Source organism: Gossypium arboreum, chromosome 8, assembly GCF_025698485.1.
Source record: "Gossypium arboreum isolate Shixiya-1 chromosome 8, ASM2569848v2, whole genome shotgun sequence".
Classification (NCBI taxonomy): Eukaryota; Viridiplantae; Streptophyta; class Magnoliopsida; order Malvales; family Malvaceae; genus Gossypium; species Gossypium arboreum.
Genome location: NC_069077.1, coordinates 136,691,864 through 136,713,270, shown reverse-complemented (window position 1 = coordinate 136,713,270; position 21,407 = coordinate 136,691,864). Strand labels below are relative to the sequence as shown.

Sequence of the window (21,407 nt, the reverse complement as noted above, 5' to 3'; positions counted from 1 at the left end):
AAGTTTATATTTTAGTCTGTCAACTTCAGAAAGTTACAAAATAGTCATTGAACTATTCAAAATTTTCATTTAAGTTATTGAACTATTTGGAACTTTTTATTTATGTCACTAGCTTATTAAGTTTTTTATTTTTTGAAAAAGAATTTCGGTTAGCGAGTTTCAAGCGATGATCAGATGATCATTATAGTGGATTAGTATCTATTGACAAGTAAAAAAGTAAATCTTAGATCCAAGTCGATCTGACGATTAGTATCGGAGATTGAAAAATAAAGTTGTTTGGATTTTGATTAATAGATTGATGACATTCAAAGTTGTTTCATGAAAAAAAAAACTAAACTGTAGAAGATAAGAGAATGAGAACTTTCGATTGGTGCAAGCGATGCGAATAAGGAAGGTTGTACAATAGTGATTTTAACAACCCAATGACTTGAATGAAAACTTTCAAATAGTTTGTGACCATTTTTTGTAACTTTTTGAAGTTTAGTGATCAAAACGTAAACTTACTAATAGTTTAGTGATTGTTACTATAGTTTACTCTTTTTTCGATTAATATCATTTGACTCTTCAAATGTTAAAAAGTGTTGGGTAAACTAAACCATTAGTCACTAAACTATGGTAAGTTTTTGTTTTGGCCACTTAACTAAAAAAAGTTACAATTTGGTCACTAAATTATTCAAAAGTTTTTATTTAAGTCACTGGGTTGTTATAATCGATGTTATATGACTTTTTCTATTCGCACTACCTGCACCAATCCAAAAATTCAAAATTTTTTTCTTCAATCTTCAACACTAATCGTTAAATAGATTTGGATCTAATTTATGTTATTCTACTCGTGGATGGGTATTGATCCACAGTACCAATCGTCGAATCGTCGTTTGGAGTTTGCTAACGGAACTTTTTTAAAAAAAATCTTAACAGTGACTTAAATAAAAACTTTTGAATAACTTAGTGACTTAAATGAAAATTTTTAAATAGTTGAGTGACTAAATTATAAAGTTTTTAGTTAAAGCAATGAATTTAAAGCTGTGGTTCACTAAAAGTGTTACAACAACAGATAAATTTTTAAGAAAAGAAATACAGTATAAATACTCGAGTTCGGATCACCCAATCTACTTCCTGGCTCTGCCTCATTTTTTTTTTTCTAATGATACGATGATGACAAAGCAGAGGCCTTGATTACTACAATCCTACGGTCTTCCACTCTCAGATCCTCACAAATTCCATCTCCAAATCCCAGCCCAAAGCTAAAAACTATGTTTCTTGTCGATTGGTTCTACGGCATTCTTGCTTCCCTCGGCCTCTGGCAGAAAGAGGCTAAGATCCTCTTTCTCGGCCTCGATAATGCCGGAAAAACCACCTTGCTTCACATGTTGAAGGACGAGGTTCGTTTCCCCTTTTCCTTTTCATTACTCGTCAACACTTTCCCCATCTCTCTCCAATCATCGATTTGTATTTTTTTTCTTTGTGAAGATTTGATTTGATAGTATAATTTCAGATTCTATCGATCTCTTTATTGTTTAAATTTTTAGGTTTGTGTGATTCTTTTAACTTGAGAATTTTGGGTTTGTTTTTCTTTTTTGAATGCTAGAGATTAATCCCTTTTAAATGCTTCATTTTTTCTTTACATATTTAATGGGAAAAATGAGGAAATTTGGAAGGAGAGGTAATTACTATAGTAATTAGCGATGTTGATTTAGTAGCGAACTGTTTCCAGAGATTGGTTCAGCATCAGCCAACTCAATACCCCACATCGGAAGAACTTAGTATTGGGAAAATTAAGTTCAAAGCTTTCGACTTGGGAGGTCATCAGATTGCTCGCAGGGTCTGGAAAGATTACTATGCTAAGGTAACTAAAAGCTTAATGTAGTGGCCCTTTTTTTCTTTGCTTTAGCATTTGCTTGGTTTTAGGTTCTAGTGTTCTTACTTGTTTTTCATTTATTGTTAATCATCTTGTATGCATCTACAATCTTAATTGGCCTACTGTGTTATATTGGTTTTTAGGTTTAAGGTTGTCAATTCTTGTTCACCTTTTAATTTCCATATATTTTGTGACAATGGATTTCTAACTTGAATTGTTTTGGTAAGTTGCAACAAAGCATTTATGGTTGGGATTTACTAATGTGTGATTTTCTTTTGGATTTTATTAGTGTCAATTTGTTTTCATGCCATCTAAACTCCTGGTTTAATATTTTGCTCTTTGCATTTTCAAATGAACATTTTAACCGCGGAATTTTCTTCTTGTTCGTATGTTTTACTGATGTTTTTGTGCCTCATCTATCTTCATGAATTGCCTTGATGGATTTTTTGCCGCCTTGAGATGTTTAGACACCAAACAAGAATGTCTGAAATCTATTTTTACATTCAAAATTTCAAATCATTTCATGGTCATGAATTTTGAGTGAGGTTCGTCTTGAATCTTAATGGTTGTCTTATTATCTACTTAAATGAATTTTGGTCTTTTTATAGTAACCAAAAGTCTGAACCATTGTAGTAGTCTGCTGAGTAGTTGCTTCTTTTTCCTTTTTAAAGTAGATCTTCATAGTATTTCAGTTTAGAAAGATGGCCAAGTGTTCTCTGTGCAGCTGTATCGCTCTTCAACTTTGTAGCTTGCTGTTGGTTAATTTTCATGAAGATTTTTCAAAAGTAGATAATACAAAAAGCATAGAAATAGATCCCTCAGTGAGGCATGGGATGGTTTGTTTCCTTATTCTCAATCCTATTTTTATTCTCTACTAAACTAGCCCAAAAATTGTTTGTACATGGTTTACTATCAGCATGATCAACGCTTTGAAGCAACATTTTCCGGATACAACTGGGTGTACATGGCATTTTTACTGCATGTTGCGGATGCTGCCTTTTTCTCACTTTGATTTTGTCATTATTGTTGCTTGTTATATGCTATGAGCTGTCTGGTCTTTGAGTGAATACCTTGAATTGTGTGTATTTCTTGGGTTCCAGGTGGATGCTGTGGTGTACCTGGTAGATGCCTACGATAAAGAGAGGTTTGCAGAATCAAAGAAGGAACTTGATGCACTTCTTTCAGATGAGTCCCTCGCCAATGTCCCGTTTCTTATTCTAGGAAACAAAATCGATATACCCTATGCTGCCTCGGAGGATGAGTTACGTTACCATCTTGGGCTCACAAACTTTACCACTGGCAAGGGCAAAGTAAACCTAGCAGACTCGAATGTCCGTCCACTAGAGGTATTTATGTGCAGCATTGTCCGCAAAATGGGATATGGTGATGGCTTCAAATGGATGTCTCAGTATATCAACTAAGGTAACGATCCGTGAAATGCGATTGTATGATGTTACAGCCTCCCAAGCTCTGATCCCATCTGATCACTCCTGACTTCAGGAAAAAAAAGGGTTGTGTTCATCAAACTGTTTGAACCAGTCCCTAAGTGGGTTTTTACGTTTGATGTATTTGGTTTTGGATCTGTAAAATCTACTCGTGGCAGCAAATCTATGGTATTGTAATTTTGTCAATTTACTTGTAGTTTTGTCAATTGACATCAAGGACTCTCTGTTTGCTTTCAAAAATGGATTGCTAGTTATCATTCAAGCTTCAAGGCTAAAAAATTGACAGATTTTGAGGTGGAGAGATCGAACAAGAGCTTTTAAGCCTTGTCCAATGGTCTTTGGCTTTGCTATCAATTACTTCAATTTCAAGGATGCATAGGCAAATTTTGCAAGTTGGATGGAAACTTCCGCCAACGAATTGGATAAAGCTCAATGCAGATGCAGCTGTGGAACGAGGCAGTCTAAGAGCTTCAGTTGGTGGTCTGCTGTGTGACAATTGTGGTTCGTGGATTGTCGGGTTTTGAAAGAATGTGGGTGCTTGTTCTGTTCAAAAGACAACTTCGGAGTATCATGGAGGCTTGCAACTAGCTTGGTTTGAAGGAATCAGCAGGCTTATAGTTGAGAATGACAACATTACCATTCTTTGCATGTTGAATGGCAATGAGAACTCGACTAACCTCTGTGCACTCGTTCAAGGTATCTATGAGCCCTGTTGATGCTCGTGGGAGATCAAATTCGAGCATGTCTTCCGAGAAGCCAACAAGGCTGCTTTTGGCTTGCATATCCATGATTATCCACCTATAGGGACTGCGAACTTTTGCTATGTGATTCAGCAGGAACCACGGTTGCTAGGAATGGCTTTGTTTGAGCTGCTACCTGAGTATTCGGCTACCTTATTTTACCAAAAAAAAAAAAAATTCAAGGATAAACAAGGGATTTATAGCAACCATTTCACCTAGGAACGGAATAGCTATGGTTAGAAATTGGAAGAGGTGACGACTGCTCAGGTTCGGTAAAGGATAGGATCGACTTTGCAGGTAAAATGTTTGCTCAAACTTATCTTCTTGGGATTCATAAGAGTTGAAAGACTAAACATCTAACGTATTGGGAAAAAATTATCATTATTTCTAAAACAAAATTCGTTAGAGTTTAGTTCATGTAAAACAAATAAAGTTGGTCCAAATAAAACCATAACAGCTAAAAGCACAAATACTTTATTATTTGTTATTGATGGTTTTCAGTTTTCAATTTACAGACCTATGATTAAATAAAAGTATCTTCTAAATCCATATAAATTAGAAATTAAAATATCGTTTTAAATCAAATTATAATGCTCTAGCGAATTGTCATGCCTAAAGAGGTGATAAGTGGTTTCATCTTGCTAGTTTTAAATGGAAACTTCAGCCTGTAGAGATGGGTTATCCATTTTCCATAGGTCCCAAAATGTATATTCCACCAAATAATATCCATCAAAATTGTATTCGTATGTGATTTTGTCTTCTCCTATCATAAGAGAAAATGTACTGCTATGTGACTCTTTTAAGTGGTGAAAGTATAATGAAGGTTTTTATAGTAAAAGTCAAATTATATTTTATTATTTTAATGAAAACTCTCCATAAAAATTATTAACAATTTAAAAACATTATGATATCTCAATTGAATATGAATTCAAACTGTATCCATACTACACAAACTCTTAAAATTATGAATTCATGAAAAATTAACTACATGATTCAATCAAATCAAAATATAAGATAATTTTTTCAATAAAATATATTAATTTTAGTCTTAACACACTTTTGTTTTATAAGTTTTAAAATTAAGGACTTTGTGTTCATCAATGGTCAAACTGTTGGTAATTATCTTGCCAAGAAGTGAATTTATTTACATCATTTGTGACTTAGTGTTAGCTTCTTTGAACGCATCCTCATAGGTATATGCATTGTCCAAATTGGAGTTTAGCTCCAAGCTCACATGGTTACCATCACCCAGAAGAGATAGCATCAAGGACTCTTTGTTTGCTTTTGAAAATCGCTTTGTAGTTGTCAAATTAAGTTTCAAGGCAAAAAGTGAGAGATTTTGAGGTAGAAGGATCCAATAAATGCTTTGAAGCCTTATCCCAAGGCTTCCTTACACTTTTCATCAATTACTTCTATTTCAACTTTTAAGGATAGGAAATGATTTCTTAATAGCATTTGACCTAGGAATGGAATAGTCAATGTTAGACATTCGAAAGGTTGGTCAGAGTCTCTATAGACTTACTGAAGCTTCAGATCAGCGTCAGCAGGTAATGTAAAAAATGTTTGATCAAGCTTTTAGCCTTTGGATTTAAAAAACCTAACAGACTAGATAACAAATGAAGATGGAGCTAAAGCTATTTATGAAGAAATAATAAGTGTGGAGAAAGAAAAGAAGATGAGTACGAGAACTAAATGAATTATTTCCGTTTCCTTTTTTATGAAAAGGGATGAGAAAATTTTAAAGATTTAGTTCTATCAATGACGGTAATATATTAAAAAATATATGCAAGTATAAGATATCAATTGTGTTCGGAACTAACCTATTCGTTTGAGTGGTGCCACACAATCTAATTTTAACATAACCAACTTTGGTTTTATTATAATGACTTTAAATACTCTACTGGAGAAACATTGCGGACGATGTAAATATTTATCAACTACAATTTTTTTTATAGTTTCAATTATATCACAATTAGTTAATTATATATTTAATTTAGGATAATTTGACATGTTCAGGAAAAACATATACAAATATATATATTAATACAACTATTTTAATGAATTTCTTAAACTAAATGAATATAAAATTTGTGCACATTTTTAATTCTTATCATGTGGAAAAAAATAGCTCGTGGCGTCCTTAGACAACCATGGTAAAATTTTAAATTGGTAGAGATTTCCCTAAAGAGGAGCAAGCATATATGTAATCTGGATGTTGCTGGTTTATATATATATATAAATATAAATAACTCTATTTTTTTTCATTAACTATAAAAATAACCTATTTTTTATTATGTATGTAAATGATTTAAAATGAATAGTAAAATAGATAAAGTCAAAAATATTGACGTCATTCACTTGTCACGTCAAATAATTAATGATTGTTAGAATTAAAAATTAAATTTTTAGAAGCTGTCAATTTATTTAGTATCACTTGAATAAATATCACTTTCAATACCAGTATTTTAGCATATTTCTTGGGCCAGAAATTAAATTTTGGGAAAGTGTCAATCTATTTGGTATGAACAATGTAGAATAGTGGTGGAGTCAAATAGATTAACCTTGCTACTTTTATTGTGTCAGACTTTTTTTTAAAACTCAAATTATTTTTTTTATTTGATGATGTTGTAAAAAATGGCATGACCACCATGCTACTAGTATTTTTTTTTTTATGTTTTGAGTTTTTTTAATAGAAAAAATAATTTCTTTGCTATTATTTTTTTGGTGGTGCATTATACAGTTTTTTTTTTCATCAAACTATTTACACTGACGATTTAAAAAATAATTTAGAAAAACTCAAAAAAAAAATTGCTGGCAACATGCTAATCACTCATTCTTGATGACACCACCAAATAAAAGAATAATTTGAGTAAAAAAATCACTTAAAAAAATGTTTAACATAATAAAAGTGGTGACACCAATCTATTTAGCTCCAACACTATTTTACTATTACTCACGTCAAATAAATTGGCACCTTCCAAAATTTATTTTCTGGCCCACAAAATACACAAAAAGACTAATTTTGAATATGGTATTTATACAAATAACACTAAATAGATTGGCATTACCTAAAAAATTATTATTTTTTAATTCTAGCAGTCAATGGTTGGCTGATGTGGTAAGTGGATGATGCCAGTCCCTTTGGCTCCACTCATTTTCACTATTTATTTTAGGTCATTTATGTACATAATAAAAAAAAATGAGCCAATTTTATAATTAATAAAAAATTTTGGGTTATTTTTTTAATAATAATAAAAAGCCAATGTTGCTTCTACACACTATAATAAACTTTACGTTCATGTCTATTGCAATTGCACCAAATAAATATCAACTTGATTAACCGTTTTGAAGTTGATGTACTGAATACGTCCAAAAAAATATTTAAGAATTGGATTCAAGGCACTTTATTAAATTAGCCTCTTTACTATTAAATAGATTAATTTAATTTTCTTATTATTTAAAAAAATTAGAAAATGTTAAATTGGAACAGAGTTAATATTTATTATATAAAAATATCATTTATTATTTAACATAGTTAATATTTTTAAAGTTTTTATAATTTTATAAATGAAACATTTTATTTGGAATTGAATTACAGTCGGGGAGAATATAAAATTCTTTTAGTGGAGTAGGAATTGAATTTTAATTTTTGAAGAGATCAAAATGTAATTTTATTATTTATTAATTTTGATTTCATCATTTTCAAAAGGAATTAAATAAAAATTTTCATTTTGGGGCCAAAATTCAATCTTACAATCATACTGTATTAACTTACAATTTCATTATTAATAAATAAACTAAATTGCATGATTTTCAAATTTGGGAGCCAAGGCCCTGATTGCCTCTCTTAAAATTACCATGACTGCAATTAAAAAATAATTTTAAAACAATTATACAGTAAAAAATTAATCTATTTAATAATACGAAGCTAATTTAATTTAATTCTTAGAATACACGGACCTCCCAAATATTTATACAAAACTAAAAGCACTAAATTTCAAAAGGGAGAACCTATATAATAAATCCATTCGAAATCCACAGGTAACGATTTTGTTTGTTTGGCAAGCCTTAGACCGGGAATAAATATCGAAAACCAGAGTATAAAATTGGAGGAAGCTCAGTTATAAAAAGAGGGAAAACAAAAGAACGAAAATGGAGAAATCTCAGATATGGTTAACCTTTGGAACCTTGTCCTTGTTAGTGGCATCAGCAATGGCGGCCGATGTTATCGTATTAACCGAAGAAAACTTCCACAAGGAAGTTGGTCAAGACAAAGGCGCTCTCGTCGAGTTCTATGCTCCTTGGTAATGATTTCTCCATCGCCTCTCTCCCTCTCGTTTTTCGTTAGATCCTCATTGTTCGATCTTTAGATCTTACCTTCAGCAATTGAAAAGAAAACATGTTTGATTTTCTCTAGAATTTGAATCTTCTATAAGTCCTTTTAGACAGACATTAAATTTATGTGATCGGTTATGGATTTAGAATAATCGATTCTTCTATGGAAGAAGAAGAACTAAGTTCCTGCTAGTTATATCCTCAACGTAATTGTTTTCTCAAACCACAGGTGTGGACACTGTAAGAAGCTAGCTCCCGAGTATGAGAAGCTTGGAGAGAGTTTTAAGAAGGCTAAATCCGTCTTGATTGGAAAGGTTAATGATTTAATAATGAAAATTTTACTATGATGAAGTATTTCTTGCAATTTCTATTGATTGGAAAGATTAGCATATGGATTATTATTGATAAGGTATTTTGTTTCGAATATTGATTGTGAAAAATATACTAAATTGAAATATTTTCTTGGTATTTTTATCGGTTTTTATTGGATTCTTTTTCCATTTTTCCTTTTTGTTGATGTGGTGTATAGGTAGACTGTGATGAGCATAAGAGTGTTTGCAGCAAGTATGGTGTTCAAGGCTACCCAACAATTCAATGGTTTCCTAAAGGCTCTTTGGAACCTAAAAAGTGAGTCTAATTTAACTCATAGAAACTAAAATTGGAAGTTCGAATCATGTTTTGTATTTTGTAATTGGTGACAACATTTTATTTAAAATATTGCTTAGTACATTGAAAATTTTCTCTAGGTATGAAGGACCTCGCACCGCAGAGGCCCTTACTGAGTTTGTGAATAGGGGAGGTACATTCGTCTTTATTGCCTTTTAGAAGTTATAGTTTGTGGTTGCTGAATCTAGGAAATTCTGTCTTGATTTCTTTCTTATGTGTTTCCTGTGGTTAACTAACTGAATGTAGATTAATGCCCTAAGGCAAAAACCTACTAGGATTTTGCTAAGCTCATGTATCGTTTTACAGGGACCAATGTGAAAATACCCTCTGGCTCCGTGGCATCCAATGTTGTAGTGCTAAATGCTGATAATTTTGATGCGGTTGTCCTTGACAAGACCAAAGACGTGTTGGTTGAGTTTTATGCTCCTTGGTAAGCATTTGGTTTATTTTGCAAAAATAACAGAGGTTATGGACTTTTTCTTGTTCAGCTGTTTCAAATTCCTCTTAAATGTTTAAGAACCTCATCGTATTTTTTTGCTAGGTGTGGCCATTGCAAAAGCCTTGCTCCTGTAAGCATCTATTTCTTTGCTTAATAAATTAGGCATCATTACTCCTATACAAGTAGCGATCTCCATTCTAACCCTTTGTTTTTCTCTGTACAGACCTATGAAAAGGTAGCGACGGTATTTAAAATGGAAGAAGATATAATAATAGCTGACCTAGATGTTGATAAAAACCGCGGTATAGGTGAAAAGTAAGTGTAAATTTAGCCAATAATTCGGTTTTCCTTTATAAAGGGAGGGAATGTGATGCATGTCAAGGCCTTTACACTATAAGTGCAGGTATGAAGTGGGTGGACTTCCAACATTGAAACTCTTTTCAAAGGGAAACAAAGCTGGTGAAGATTACAATGGTGACAGAGATTTGGATGATTTAGTTAATTTCATCAATGAAAAGTGTGGCACCAATCGTGACGCGAAAGGGCAGCTAAATTCAAAGGTTAGACCTCATAGTTTACACTGGTACATCATGTTTCTCACTACCAATACTTCTTTTATGAGAGTAATTGTTCCCCCCTTATTTCTGCGTAGGCTGGTATTTTGTCAAGTTTGGATGCATCGGTTCAGGAGTTCGTGGCTGCTAGGGGTGACGAGAAGAAAATAGTCTTTTCTAAGATCGAAGAGGAAGTTCAGAAGCTTAAGGGTTCCACTTCCAGGTATTGGATTGGTTTCTCAATGTTCAACTCCATGGGAGAACTTCTTGTTAATTCCTATTTTTTTTATTTTTCTGTGTCATTGAGCTACTTTCAGTGTTGATAAAACCGGGCTGGATTAGCCGGTTCAGTAGGGAATTGGTGGCCCTTCCGGTCTGGAACATTCCAAAACCAGTGGCTTTTGGAGGTCTAATGAAAATTTCAAAAATTTTTGGAGTTTAAATGAAAATTTAAAAAGAAAAAATCGAGGGTCTAATTAAAATTTTTGTCAGAGAATCTTTAAGATTTTAAGAGAGCTTAATTAAAATTTTTAAAGAGAATTAAATAGTATAATAAACTCAATTAAATTTCTAAAAACTTCAACGGAAAATAACTTTTTAAAATACTTGAGACAACTAAAATTCTCTAAAAATTTCAAGAGGAAAATAAAAAATTCCCAAAATTTTGGGAGGCGAAGTCGCTTGTAGGCCACCATTACGGTGTGCCTCTACCCAAAACTTGGGAATCTAATGAACCAGTAGAAAATCACAGTACTTATAACCATATAATAAAGATCATACTATTGAGACAAATAATATATCTTATTTGTAACAAATTACTATATTTAATATAAAAACCACATTTAATTTATAGTTTAATTAAATAACCTAATTAAACTAGTGGAATTGATTGAATTGGTGACCCAGAGATCATACAGTTTGACTTTCAGTTCGATTTTCTTTTCATTGCCTATTGTTGTATGCTTACCATTCATTTTGCTGATTGTCAGGTATGGAAAGATATACTTGAAGGCTGCTAAAAGCTGTTTGGAGAAAGGTGCTGATTATCCAAAGAAGGAAATTGAGCGGCTGCAACGCATTCTTGACCAGGTAAGGATTATTCTCGAAATCTTGTGGTTTGACTGTTACAACTTCATATCTCTGCCATTGCTACCATGTTTTACGATAGATTATTAACAAATTTTTAATTTTCCTTGTCGTTACACGTATTTAGACACGAGAATGAGATATATTCTTTATTCTCTATGTACATGAAAAGAAATAAAAATACCCATATTGGACATGTATTTGTGTCCATTCCCTCCGAAGTCGGAGTGACATGAGACTTACTTGATAACGATACCCACTTTGTAGGGTCGTTAAGCTGCCATTAACTTTACGAACCATACTTCTCCATTATAATATGCTCTAACCATGAGTTCTTGGTGGCAGTCAATAAGCCCAGAAAAAGCTGATGAACTAACTCTCAAGAAGAACATCCTATCAACTTTTGCATGAACTAATTCACTTGTTGACCGCACCGGTGGGGTTCAATTTTCGTCCTCGTTTTCTGAGGATCAGTTTTCCGACCATTCCCGGGATTTTGGATTTCACTCTATAACCTTTGAGTGGATGTTTCTGCAGGTAAAGAACTATAATTAGCTATAACAGTGATTTAATTCGGCATTTCTTCAAAATGTTGCCCCCTTTTTGAGTTTTTATTTTATTTTAAGCAGAATTCAAAACTTCAAATTAATAACGCAATTTATGAGAGCTTCAATTGAAGAACCATTTACTGTGCCTATGAAAAGAATTACGGCAAGGCATTACATTACACTTCCTCAAATTTTAAAAAGTGCACTGGGGATTATTTTATTTTATTACGACTATGTGTTGTGACCTTTTTTATATTCATTTTAATACTTTTTGAATATGAATACTATTAATTTTAATAATTACTTGTTAATTTTTATAACAACAATACATATCCAAGATATTGGAAAACAAGCTGCGCAGAAGATTGGGTTTAAAGGTGCACAATTTTTTAAATTTTAGGATTAAAACATTTTTAATTCTATCGTTATTTTCATTTAAACTCAATTTATAACATATTTTATTAATATTTTAATTATGATTAGACTTATTTTTATTTAATTAAGATTAGACGGGAATTTTTCCGGCTTTTTAGGGAGAGACGTGTTCTCTCTTTTTCACTTCTTTTCTTTTTCCAGTTTCAATAAGTCAAGGGGATTTTTTGTTATTGTTACTCTTCCATTACGCATAGTTTTAAGCAATTAATTTATCGGGTAAATCAAGCTCGATTAAGAGATTATGAGATTTGAGTTTGTAATTCAATTTTTTTTTTCTGTATTTATTTATTTTCCTTTTGATGACATAGCGAAAATCGTTTTTTTTTTTTATCGATTCAAGAAAGACCTTTTGTCTAATAGTTAAAGTGATATTAGGATAAATTGATCCATAATTGTCTATTTTTCTACTCACTAGAACAAATTAATATAGTTGGAGTGAAAGGTTAGTAGGATTAGGTTATATTATGAGGTTGAGTAATCTAATCTAACCTAATTAACCGCACAATTAAGTCTATTACTTAAAGCTTGTTTTTTTTTGTTTTTTTTTTTTAATATTGTAAAGCTGTTAACAGATGACACTTCTAATGTTGTTCTATTCTATTGTCGAGTTGTTTTTCGACCATTTTAATTACTTGCCAAATATTTTTAAAAAAAAATCTATAATCCGTGATTAACTCCTACACTGAAGTTAGAACCGCCATGAAGCTAGAATTCATCAAATTGGTGGATTAAGCACCCATCAAGTTTTGGCGTCATTGTCAGAGACTTGGTATTTAATTATTTTCATTTCTTTAATGACCAAATTTAAAACACAGGTACACTCGAGTTCAATTTAGAAATTGAGAAGACTGCTCTGCTCATACCTTAAGGAAGGAAGCGAACCAGTAGAACAAGCAACTTGAATCTCTTTTCCTTTCGCCATCTGAGGAAAAAGCTGATGCTCAAGCAGACTTCCAAACCGAAACTAAGACAGAAATTGAAGTCGTGGCTAATAGTCAAACCATAAGGGAACTTGTTGTCATTTTGCATCACTTACCCAAACCGAAGGTACCATTCAAGTTAAAATCAGGTTTGATTCACTTACTCCCGGCATTCCATGGCTTGGAAAATGAAGATCCACATAAACACCTTAAGGAATTTCATATTGTTTGTTCAAGCATGAAACCACAAGCGGTAACTAAGGAACAAATTAAACTTTTACCTTTTCCATTTTCCTTGGCTAATTTGACAAAACAATGGTTGTTTCATTTACCATCAGGCTCAGTTGCCTCTTAGGCAGATATGACCCCTTTGTTTCTTAAAATATCTTTTTCCAACATCTAGAGTAGCCGGAATCTGTAGGTAGATTTGTGTAATCAAGTAAAGAGATTTAGAATCACTGTACGATTACTGGAAAATGTTTAAAAAGTTGTGCACAAGCTAGCTGCAACAGGGTATTTCTAAGCAATCCCTTATCTAGCATTTCTATGAAGTCTTACTTCTTATGAAGAGGAAAATGGTAGATATTGTAAGCGGTGGAGCCTTAGTGAATAGGACTGCTGAAGCCGCTCACGACCTTGTATCTACCATGGTTGTAAATTCTCAATAGTTTGGGCTGATTCTTGATTTTCTAAGAAGTGTATACAAGGTAAGTGTATCCTCCTCGGAAAATAAAATTAATAATATTGCTAATTTTATTCGACGTATCACTATAAGTAATATGTATAGGTTGAGATGTATGGAATATGTGCTACACCCAATCATGCGACAAACATATGCGTAGGTTAAGATGGCTCTCAAGAACAAGTTAGAGCAGTTGGAAATTTTCAAGGACCTTCTCAATGAAGATATGATCTATACTTCAACACTTACCATCCAGGATGAAGTGATCACCCAATTTAAATTATGAAACAGGACACAATTCAGTCCACATTATCGACATAATCTAACCATGCAACAACCGGAATCTTCATATACATCCCTAGAAAACCTTGTGAAATCTATTGTCACTAACACTCAGAAATTTCAATAGGAAACCATGACATTTTAACAGCAACCAAAGTCTAGTATCCAGGATCTAAATAACCAAGTCAATTCGCTGCGTCAATGACCAAACAAGGTAAATTGTCATCTAAAGCAAAACGCAAGTGCATTTACCTTGAGGAGTGAAATAACGTTGGAAGACCCTCCTAGACAGAATCAAGGTCACGATTGTTACTGTGGCTTGAAAAAAATAATAGAACGATAGGACAATTAACTGCAAATCGAACCAAATCCTAAAAAACAAGAACTGATTGTTATATTGCCTTTATTTCCTAAAATGCTAGCCAAAAATAAGAAAGGAAATTAAGAGAAAAAAATCCTTAGAAACTTTCCGCAAAGTGGAGGTAAATATATAGTTACTTAATGTCATTAAACATGTACCACACTATGCTAAGTTTTGGAAGGAATTATGCAATAGCAAAAAGAAGCTAGCCAGGTTGAAAAGGTAAGTATGAGAGAAAATGTCTTTGCTATCATAAAAAAAAAAGATACCCCTAAAACTTCCAGTAAAATAGAGGTAAATATATCGTTACTTGATGTCATTAAAAATGTATCACACTGTGCAAAGTTTTGGAAAAAAATTGTGCACTAACAAAAACAAGCTAGTTGGGTTAAAAAGGTAAGTATGAGAGAAAATGTTTCTGCTATCATCAAAAAAAAAGATACCCCTAAAACTTTCCATAAAATAGAGGTAAATATATCGTTACTTGATGTCATTAAAAATGTATCACACTATCAAGTTTTGAAAAGAATTGTACACTAACAAAAAAAAAAAACTAACTAATTTGAAAAGGGAAGTATGAGAGAAAATGTCTCCACTATCATAAGAAGATATCCCTAAAATGTAAAGGCTATGGTATATTTGCAATTTCTTCTAAAATAATTAATATAGGAATTAAAAGGGCTATGTGCGATTTAGGCACATCTATAAATGTTATGTCATTATCATTTTACTCAACTTTGAATGTTGGTCCTTTAAAGAAACAAGTGTTATTATCTAGTTGGTAGATAGATCCGTAGTTTATCTAGAAAGTATTTTGAAGATGTTTTGGTTAAAGTTAGAAAATTGATCTAGGAATTAATATCAAAATTATACATGAACTTTGGTCTAATATATACCTTTATACATGAACTTTGATTTTGTGCAATTGTATACATGAAGTTTTGATTTGATCCAATTCTCTTAAATTATTAACACAATTATTGATATAACATTATTTTATATTTATATATTACATACAAAAATAATTATATTCATTCAATGTAAAAGTAAAATGATATATTTATTTCTTTAAATATATATTATTGAATTAAAGTTAAAATTTTATGTGTATATTTGAATTACAATCAAATTTCATATATATAATTGTACAAAATTAAAGTCCATGTATAAATTTGACACTTATCTCGTTAATTTTTCTTCCATATTTTTATGTAATAGATATGAAAAGTGATAATTCCTTCATTTCTTAGCACTGTAAGAACCAAAATGGATTTGTGCAGTGGCACAATCTCTGTGGAGTTTGTTGTTGAATAGTCAATTTTGAATGTTTATGATGCGATAAATCATCTGAGTTAGGTGTCGAACGTTTAGTGTAGACATAATTGGTTCTTTGACTCATGAATTTTTTTATGATGATGATGAGTCAAAAACAATGCTTTGCAAGAGTGTTGACAAGCAAAACTTGAACCAACTAGAAAAATTGATTCCAGTAAATGAAACACTTGAGGATTTAGTGTGCGGAATGAAGCACTGAAGCCTCTTAAAAATGGTAACAAATTGATCATTACCCATACTGAACTTATGCCATCTGTTTTGCGGGCGCCTATCTTGGAAATGAAACATTTAAATATGAATAATGATTTAAAAAGGGGACGTTGCTCTGATTGCCTGAAAAATCATTAAGTTGTAACTGAGTAAACAATTTATGCAATTCTAAAGTTCAGACAATTCTCAGTGCAAGGCACGACAAAGAAACAACTGACAAACTCAAATGTGAAGCTGTTTATAATGAACCAACCATACATGTATATGCTCAAGTTCAACTTGCTTTTTGCAAAATCTATGCTGCTCCGACTCTTCATTTTTCTATAAGCTTTCATGTCCAGAATAATTTGGACGTGAATATGAAAACATGACACTCTAAATACATGGAAAGAATTAGAAAAAAAATTGAAAATAGCTGTATTGGACATTTGACAATCACACCCGAATCAAAGTAATATAGAAGTCTATTACATGCTCCAACAATAGGTCCAATTCTTGCATTGCAAATATGTTCAGGACGGCTTTTATCAATCAAAGCATCTAATCCTCAGAATCATCCCCTTTCAAATTCATGCTTGGCGCTCTGCAAGATTTCTCTTGACTGAACTCAGGATCTGAGTTACACAACAAAGAACACTCCTCAATCTGATATTCTTGATCATCAACTAAGGACTTCATAAATGAGCATGGTCGTTCCTCAACTTCAATATTAGGCACATTCTCTTGGCCTGGTCCAAAAGGCAATTCAAATGGTGATGGACCGGAAGGATGTGTTCTCATCTGTACAGACCGCAAGAGTGCTGCCCTCCTTAAGTCAGCAGAGTGGCAAATATCACTTGGTGAAGATGGGAACCGACCCTCTGTATCTGACCCTCTTTGCCGGGGCTGTGAACAAGAAACAGTACTAACATTCCCATGCAAAGGGTATGAACTAGTTGAAGAAGTTGAGCAGAAACCATTTAGTGGTCTTTGATATCTATATGGGGAAACAGGACTTGTAGGCATGCTATCAGAATGGGATAAGCATGTGTTCATAGGTGCCTCACCAAATCTTGAATCATCTGAATCTTCTGACATTGGAGAATATTGCCATGACATTTCATCCCTTGAAATATAAAGACGGATGAGTTTTCGAAGATGCAAAAACTTCATCTAATTGATTTGAAAATGTAGAGAAAAAAAAAACACACTAAACTGCAATAAGTTATATGTAGATAAACAAAATAGAGTAAACTGATGTTGACAATTAGCATTCGCAACTTGCAAATGTCATGCTGCTCCTACAATCGCTGTTGGATAATTCGTTTCACTCAACATACTGTTGGGCCAGTGAATAGAAGTAAAGACAATTTGAAACATAATCCCACTTATCCTCTTATAATGCAGTCATCATTATCAAATAACAACTGAAAACAAGACCTTCAGTTGATGCAACCCAGTTGCCTAGTTCATGACAAGGAAAACACATTCAGCCCATTCAAGATAGATACAATATAGAACCCAGAGCTTATATCAATTTGTACATGCAACCACCCTTAGAAGGTAATATTTAGCAGCAAGCTAGGGTTTGAATCCCAGCATGTGCAACCTTTTCCTTTTATCCTATGTTAAGACCTTCTTTATACCAAAAGAAAAGGGGGGGGGGGGGGAGAGAGAGACTGACATGACATCAACACCATAGTTAGGAAGGAAACACTTGATAAATAACCACAAAGAGAAAGGTAATGTTGCACATTGTATTTCTAGCACCCGAGAACAGCTATGGCAATATAAAGCAATTGTAAACGATTTACTTCATTGTTACACAATCAGCAACCAATAACAGCTATTGGAATAAGAAGCAATCATATTCGATTAAATTGATCAAGATGTCCAACAGTAGCCAAGAACAGCTATATTCAAGTCCTTTCACTATGCCAGTATTAATAAGTCTCTATAAGAAGCCAATGTAGTTTCCATTTATTATATAGCTTAACTCCAAAGGTGAAATCATGACATGAAAAAACCCATCAAAAAGCTTAAATTAGCAAAAAATACTTAGTTGATTAAGCTTTAAGGCAACAACTAACCTGGTATAGAACATGCCTTCAGACCTAGCGGGAGATTCCATTAGATTTTCAGGAAGTGAGTCGCCAACAGTTAACCCATTTAGACTAGACGCCATTATCTGCGACCAAATATTTTAATTTTTCAATAATTGAAGCCCTTTAATGCAAATATCTAAATTCCAAAATAATAACAGTATAGTGACCCGTGATAACAACAACCCAGATAAATTAATATGAAATTTAAACTTTCAACGCTTAGGAAATCTGGTATACAATTAAACAAAGTTGAAAAATGAATAATTTAACATTTAAAAGAAAAGAAGAAACCTCGCTGAGAAAACGCTTGTGAGAGCGGAGATTGTCAAGGTAAACCTCATCTTCAGGATCTCTGCTTCGTTTCCCAGTTGGGGAATGCGTGGATGTTGATGTTGATGATGTTGCTAAGCTGGATTCGGGACCCATTGTTCGTTTAGCTCTGGATTTTCGATTTCCTTTGTACTAATATTGAAAAAGTATAAGATAACGAAGTATCTTTGATTTTAGACAAGATTAAGACAGATTCAGGATGGGGAGTTAAGGACATTGAAGGAGAATTTTGGCTCGAGATGGAGATCGAAGGAGATATGGTAACCTGTTCGCGTGTGTAGATAAAGATTATGTCATTTGTTTCCGTTCTTTGACACGAGTTGATGATGGAGAATTTCTGTTATTTTTATTTAATTAATGATGAAGAATTTCGATCCACGACATTTAGAATTAGAATTAAAGTAGTGGTTAAATCAATTAGGTTACTGATTTTCGGTCCAATTAATTTGATTAGATTTAGTTAATATTTTTAATTTAATTTAATCAATATGTATCGATTTATAGGACATTCGATTTAACCCCTCTTCCTAAATTAGTACTCAAATTAATGATTTATAAATTTGATTATATTTATAAATAATTTATCCGAATTGTTTAAATAGACTAATTTATTTTTAAGTTTTAAAAATATTTTATTTTATTTTATTTTATTTTTAGTAATTTTATTGTAATTCTTTTACCATCATTATATATATATATTTTTTTAATACAATATTAGATGTAGAAGATGGGAGTAACACGGTTTAAACTCGGGTCAAACGAGTGTTTGATAAGAGTTTTAACCATCGCTCTATTTAAGTGAATGTATTCATTTCATTAATACAATTAAGCAAAATCAAAGTTCACATGTACATATGAACTGCAATTAAAGTTTTATACTTGTAATTGAAGCAAATCAAAGTTTATATATCAATTTGCATATTAAATAAAAATTCATGTATAAATTTGATAATTATCCTTACTATTTAATATTTATATAGCATATATTTAATTATTATAAATTACATAATGCATAAAAAGAAATAAAATAATATATTATAAACTTAAGAACAAGCTGAATTAAGTTTAACTCAAACTTTAAATATTTAAATTTAAATTTAATTCATATTTTAAATAAATTAAAACTTTACAAATAAAAAAATGGTTAGGTAGATGTGGGCAACATCTTACCCACCATCTAAATAAATAGGCAATTAAGGTGATGAATAAATACTTACTAATATTAATATTTTTATTATGCTACTTCTCAATTATTATCATAATTGAGAAAAAATTAGTTTTATAAAGTATAGGATATTATTTGAGAATAATTTAATATTTTCACATAAAATTTTAATAATTATTTAGTTATAATAAAATTCAAATTTAAAACATTATAAATTTTAATAATTTAACTTTACCCTCTCAACATATCTAATAAAAATATATAGGCATTGATTTTTTTATCTAAAACAACAAAAGATTAAAAAAACCTTAAAATAAATAAGATAAAATACACCATTAATTACTAAATTATAAGTAAATTTTCATTTTAATTATTTAACTAAGAAAATTATAATTTAGTCATTAAACTATTCAAAAGTTTTCATTTAAATCACTAAATTATTCAAAACTTTTTTATTTATGTCACTAGGTTGTTAAGTTTTTTTTTTTATTTTTTTTAAGTTTTGCCAATGTGCTCCAAGCAATGATTCGATAATCGGTACGACGGTTCAATACCCATCGACGAGTAGAAAAACATACCTTAGATTCAAGCTAATATACTGTACATATCAGAGATCAAAGAAAAAAGCTATTTGAATTTCGATTAGCAGATTTGTGATGTCCAAATTTGTTTCATAAAAAAATGAATTATAAAAAAAAGGAGAAAAAGAGCTTTCGATTAGTGTATGTGGTGTGAATAGAAAAAGCCATATAACATCGATCTAACAGCTCAATCACTTAAAAAGAAAATTTTTGAATAGTTCAAAATTCAAATTGTAACTGTTTTGAATAAACAATCAAAATAAAAATTTATTCATAATTTAGTGAATAATGATACTTATATTTCTGATTGAATTTTACCTTTATTTTTCACACTCATGACATCATGCCATATGTTTAAAATATTTTTAGTTATTATAAACAAATAATAAAATTTTAATTTTAATTTTAATTTTAATGTTTATGCTTACATTTGATATTTAATTTTATAGTTTCTTTAAATAATTTAATATTTCTATTTTAATTTCACATAATTTAGTTTTTAGTTTTACAATGAAATTAATTAGTTCAAATAATTATCATCTTTAACTATTTTAATTACAATGTTAATGTGTTTTTAAAGCACACTTTTGACAAAAAAATCTATTTCAACATGATAAATTGAATGAATATTTTTAAAACAAATCAACCTCCGTAATTTAATGAAGTTATAAATCGTGTTAACTAATTTAACTGATTAATGGTATTATAAAATAAAAATTAATTTATATTAAATAAAAATATAGATATTAAATTATAAATTTAAAATAATAGAGTGGATATAACCTAAAACATTCTATGCATAACACATTTGTTTCACTAATAAGTTTGAATGTTTTAGAAAAAAATTTTAATTAGTAAAAATTAAATTCAGTCATTAAAATTATTTCATAAATAAATATATTAAAATTTTGGTAAACATATGATAATATTATAATTATATTGACAAATAACATAAATAAAAATAAAGTTTTGAATAAAAAATTTATAGCAACATTAACATCACAAATATATAGTCACATCATTAGTTGCTCGACATCAAAATAAATTACATGAACTTATATATTGGATCAACATCGATAATTTTATTTTTTCAATAATCTATAAAATCTTATAAAATGTTAAATCTTTCAAACCGACGTAAAATTAGAATTCGAGCAACTAAGGTTAATAGGGTTTTTTATCTCAATATTATAAAAAAAAATTATACACCAAAATAGGTTATCAGTTAGATTAATTACGAAAATTGTATGTTTTTTTAAGTCGTGCCTACCTGACAGGCACAACCGATTTTTTTAATATTAAATCTTTTTTTCGTTTAAAAAATTATTATTATATTATTTTTTAATATTTA

The 21,407-nt window shown here is 31.0% G+C and overlaps 3 protein-coding genes across 4 annotated transcripts; 2 read left to right on the top strand and 1 right to left on the bottom strand.

Annotated features, from left to right (window-relative positions):
• Nucleotides 1–1,047: 1,047 nt before the first annotated feature.
• On the top strand, nt 1,048–3,543 carry LOC108470209 (GTP-binding protein SAR1A-like). Its single transcript, XM_017771482.2, has 3 exons — nt 1,048–1,382; nt 1,715–1,846; nt 2,959–3,543. The coding sequence occupies exons 1-3, from the start codon at nt 1,254–1,256 to the stop codon at nt 3,277–3,279; spliced, it is 582 nt and encodes a 193-aa protein (XP_017626971.1). The 5' UTR covers nt 1,048–1,253; the 3' UTR covers nt 3,280–3,543.
• Nucleotides 3,544–8,051: 4,508 nt separating this feature from the next.
• LOC108469328 (protein disulfide-isomerase like 2-1-like) lies at nt 8,052–13,787 on the top strand. 2 transcript variants are annotated; one of them, XR_008269518.1, is made up of 12 exons: nt 8,052–8,347; nt 8,608–8,692; nt 8,908–9,005; nt 9,125–9,177; nt 9,351–9,474; nt 9,586–9,613; nt 9,707–9,798; nt 9,887–10,043; nt 10,136–10,260; nt 11,027–11,126; nt 11,469–11,660; nt 12,922–13,787. XR_008269518.1 is itself a non-coding variant. In XM_017770217.2 (11 exons), exons 1-11 carry the CDS (start codon nt 8,196–8,198, stop codon nt 11,532–11,534), a joined length of 1,080 nt encoding a protein of 359 aa, XP_017625706.1. In that variant the 5' UTR covers nt 8,052–8,195; the 3' UTR covers nt 11,535–11,829. The 2 variants fall into 2 exon arrangements, 1 of the variants encoding a protein (XP_017625706.1); XM_017770217.2 differs by lacking the exon at nt 12,922–13,787 and having other exon boundaries at nt 11,469–11,829.
• A 2,225-nt stretch (nt 13,788–16,012) lies between these two features.
• On the bottom strand, nt 16,013–18,686 carry LOC108468196 (uncharacterized). The gene is made up of 3 exons (XM_017769081.2): nt 18,272–18,686; nt 17,966–18,063; nt 16,013–17,001 (listed from the first exon to the last, which is right to left on the bottom strand). The coding sequence occupies exons 1-3, from the start codon at nt 18,404–18,406 to the stop codon at nt 16,437–16,439; spliced, it is 798 nt and encodes a 265-aa protein (XP_017624570.1). The 5' UTR covers nt 18,407–18,686; the 3' UTR covers nt 16,013–16,436.
• Between the last annotated feature and the right edge of the window lie 2,721 nt (nt 18,687–21,407).

Bases quoted from the DNA above. Each gene is read 5' to 3' on its own strand.
- LOC108470209 (XM_017771482.2), top strand. From the start codon at position 1,254: ATGTTTCTTGTCGATTGGTTCTACGGCATTCTTGCTTCCCTCGGCCTC. The intron at 1,383-1,714 runs GTTCGTTTCCCC...AACTGTTTCCAG, and splicing joins TTCACATGTTGAAGGACGAG to AGATTGGTTCAGCATCAGCC. The intron at 1,847-2,958 runs GTAACTAAAAGC...CTTGGGTTCCAG, and splicing joins GGAAAGATTACTATGCTAAG to GTGGATGCTGTGGTGTACCT.
- LOC108469328 (XM_017770217.2), top strand. From the start codon at position 8,196: ATGGAGAAATCTCAGATATGGTTAACCTTTGGAACCTTGTCCTTGTTA. The intron at 10,044-10,135 runs GTTAGACCTCAT...ATTTCTGCGTAG, and splicing joins AAGGGCAGCTAAATTCAAAG to GCTGGTATTTTGTCAAGTTT. The intron at 10,261-11,026 runs GTATTGGATTGG...GCTGATTGTCAG, and splicing joins CTTAAGGGTTCCACTTCCAG to GTATGGAAAGATATACTTGA.
- LOC108468196 (XM_017769081.2), bottom strand. From the start codon at position 18,406: ATGGGTCCCGAATCCAGCTTAGCAACATCATCAACATCAACATCCACG. The intron at 18,064-18,271 runs GTTTCTTCTTTT...ATTTGGTCGCAG, and splicing joins ACAAGCGTTTTCTCAGCGAG to ATAATGGCGTCTAGTCTAAA. The intron at 17,002-17,965 runs GTTAGTTGTTGC...TTATATTTCAAG, and splicing joins GAAGGCATGTTCTATACCAG to GGATGAAATGTCATGGCAAT.